Genomic DNA, 3,610 nt, shown 5'->3' with positions numbered 1-3,610 from the left:
TTCTAACAAACACGTTATTGCTTTATTCATATCGCGTATCTGAAGAAGATATATCCTACAACTACGAAACATTTTCCCATTCCCATTCGATATTAGTCCTGTCGTCTAATAATATACCGCCAGACACTATCATGAAATCGTTAATTATCTTTCGACGTATCAATCCTAATTATAAAGTATATCATCATGACATCAGTCATTCAAAATATTTAAACCTGTCAGCGAGACTTAAATTTTGTACCTATGTTAAGCCATTACCAATATTACAGCAAAAATTCTCAGCAAATCACAGTAGAATGTCTTTCAAATACAAGGTAAGTTCATATTGCCGATATAACTAGTTGTCTGAATACAGTACTATTTTTTACCCAGTAGCGGTCTTACAGATACTTGCCTAAACGTACAAGAATATACAGGTCTTATATAGTATAGCCAAATTCTAGTGCTTACAATATCGCAGGACTTCTATTTAGATTTTTAAACTCAGTAGATTACATTCTACTACCGATATGAATAATATTTCTATTTCTTGATCTTCAATGTTTGAAATGGAATCTTGCTAACATCTTATTTTTTATGAACTATAATATGCATCCATTCACCAAAACATGTATTCCACAAATTTCAATTTATCCACCTACGTATTGGCATTGAATATTTATTCTCAATGATATCCCAGTCTAATGAAGCAAACCAAAAACGATATACAGTTCTAGGACGTTTTAATGATCAAACGAATCGCAATAATATTGAAAATATCATGCAGATTATTACAAACACTGCTACATTTAGTGAAAATTCGTCCATTGACCGGAAACAATCGCTATCACTAACCTCCTATCAACCAAAATCTTATATCGCGAATATCAAGCCAAAGTATTTTCTATACGGCGTAGGTGCTGAAGGCAATATAAAATGGAGCAAAAAAGGAGAGACACAATTGAATTACTACTTACACGACGGTAAAACCGATGAAGTTGTGGTCGATGGTCAAATAACGGATATAGAGGAAAGTCTTCAAATAGTAAGTACCTAAATAGTATCGAACATTTTAAAGAATATCAAACGAATCGGGCAACATTAAATAAATATAGCAAGCTAGGTGACTCTTCGATAATCGATTTGGAGTTTCTGACGAGTCTATAAAAGGCTGGTGCCTGAAGATCCCTTTTTAGTTAGCTAGTCGGTTAGATAGTCCACTAGTTTATCAATTGATATTTAATTGTAAAGACTATATTCTTGGGTGCCAAGATTTCTTCAGTTATAAATGATAGTAAATCTCTGACTTTCTCGTCTACACTATCTGTGACGCTATAATTATACCATAGTATTCGGTCGTTGGAACTGAATTATTTGGTGATATAGCTAATCTCGCCTCTTTAAGTTAGTAAGTGGCGTTCTCCGCAAGGATTGGCGTGTGTAGACTACTTTGTCACTAGTGGTGTGTGACACAGATGTAAGATAACAGTGTATATAGATTTCGTTTTAAGATGATATAGAAATTTGTGCAAGATCATAACGGATGTTGTATGTCAGCATGCCAAAGGTTTAACAATGGTGCAGACTATTTTAATAGTATTGTTGACGTTTGTCAATAACAGTGAATAGCAAACTCGATACGGTATAAAAATTGTACGCTCTTACGACAACTGTTTCACTCCTAATCGTGTCGACAAGCACAAAATATTACAGTAATCATATCAGTATAGCTTTTTCCTGTTCATAGAACTCATATAGTGCTGGTACATATTAATGCAAACAAGATCTAAAATTCATATTAGTTCACTAAATATTAATTCATTCGAGATAGCAATTTGATTTGTCTCCAATCATATATTAATCACAATAATTTTATTTCAAAATCATGAATAGGAACAACCATCTGAATATCATTCTTACGAAATCAAAGTTCGACCTAATGATTTAGGCCATACCTATGAAGTCCTAATACCTCAACATTTATGCTTTGCTGTCAGCGGTATTAAAGATGCTATACGTTCCAAATATGATGATTATATGGCTAAAATAGATAATAAATGGCTGAGTAAAACTGCTCGATTTCAACTCGATTACTTATTACCGGCATATGTTGACGAGACATTGATTGTCAAATCATGGTCTAACCCTGACCGAAACGAAGTAAAGAGTTTAATCATGCGCGGTGAACAATGTTTAAGTTCTTTTACAATTAATTTCGATCCACAGCGAGAATTTACACCTGGTCGCTTCGATCCGGATCTAGATATAATAAGTCTTGATTCTTTCCATGTTAAATTCAATTCACCTCATTTATTTTATTTCAGCGATAGGTTTAAACAATCAGATGTAAGTAAGCTGTTATATGTTTTTCTGGAAAGATTCGAAGCCTCCTTACGTTTAGGTGTATTTGACTTTAACGTACTAGCCTCTAAATACAGCGGTACACTAATGATTGTGGCAAATACAGGAATAATAAATCCAGCACTTTATGATTTACCACCAAATACAATGATAAAACAATCGATGAGAATGACGTCTATTGGCAAGTCGTCGTGTATTCTTACTTTCGAATTTTACGACATACTAACTGAGCAATTGGTTTTAAGCTATGATAACGTTTGTATTTTCATGAAAAATGGCAAGCTCGAAACATTTCCTGAAGCGTACAAGAAGAAAATGTTGGAAGAAGTACCTACGAGGGTATCCGACGAAGGGGTAACATAATAATATATAAGATACAGTACTTGTTACTAGATAATTATATAAGTAAGCTGATTCGAAATCTAAAATTTTTATATCACCCTACAATTACTGATTACTATGTACTTATCGTCCATGTAAATCTTATGGATCATAACGATATTTAATGCCGATTGTAATAAATAAATTAACGTAAAATCTTTCATAAAATACTGCTAAAAGTTATTTGGGTTAAAGCTAAAATTTATAAATTTTTCTATTTTCTATATAGGTTATGCTGCTATTTAAGAAAGTACCTGAAAATCATTATACCTACAAAGTGAAAACACGATCAAGTGATGTCGATTATAATAATCATATCGGTTACGCCGGTATATTTGGCTTTTGCCTTGATACCGCGAGTTCCGCTATTTCGTCTAATAGCAGCTGCTACAAGTATAATTTCGGTAAAGATTTCAATCCACGTTGTATCCGTCAGAAAAGTGTTTCGTTTTTTAGAGAAATACATCTTGACAGTGAAGTTACAATCAAAACTTGGCAAGCCGAAGATAAAAACTCTCTATTTTTCAGTGTAGAGAAGGGTTCAAAATGCGTCTGTCAAGTAGAATTTGTCGTCGATATTTAAAACTGCTTTTAAGACCTTTTGCCAGTCATGGCGTTAAAAAATAGGACTGTTCTATTTTCTTTACTTTTAAGGTTGTGCTTTAAATCCAGTTGCTATATATTAAATTGTTACTATGAATATTGATTTATCAAGTAATGTCTAAATTTTCATTTATCAGTCATTACTTACAGGTTGCTTTCATGAAGCTTAACATTGATATTAGCAGCGTTCACCATTTGCATATATCGTACTTACTAATTGAAGACCTTTCAAATCATATTTCATACCTTTCGCCATACTCTTTTAAGCGTATATGTTTATTTGTAA

The 3,610-nt window shown here is 32.9% G+C and overlaps 1 protein-coding gene across 1 annotated transcript; it reads left to right on the top strand.

The window, feature by feature from the left end:
* Positions 1–296: 296 nt before the first annotated feature.
* Positions 297–3,304, top strand: TRIADDRAFT_60315 (uncharacterized protein; the record flags this gene model as incomplete). Its single annotated transcript, XM_002116295.1, has 4 exons — positions 297–314; positions 767–1,024; positions 1,873–2,694; positions 2,951–3,304. 4 exons carry the CDS (start codon positions 297–299, stop codon positions 3,302–3,304), a joined length of 1,452 nt encoding a protein of 483 aa, XP_002116331.1.
* Between the last annotated feature and the right edge of the window lie 306 nt (positions 3,305–3,610).

The sequence above is a fragment of the Trichoplax adhaerens genome, genomic scaffold (genome assembly GCF_000150275.1).
Source record: "Trichoplax adhaerens TRIADscaffold_14 genomic scaffold, whole genome shotgun sequence".
NCBI classification, from domain to species: Eukaryota; Metazoa; Placozoa; class Uniplacotomia; order Trichoplacea; family Trichoplacidae; genus Trichoplax; species Trichoplax adhaerens.
The sequence above is the reverse complement of the archived record's forward strand: the minus strand, read 5'-3'. Positions and strand labels throughout refer to the sequence as shown.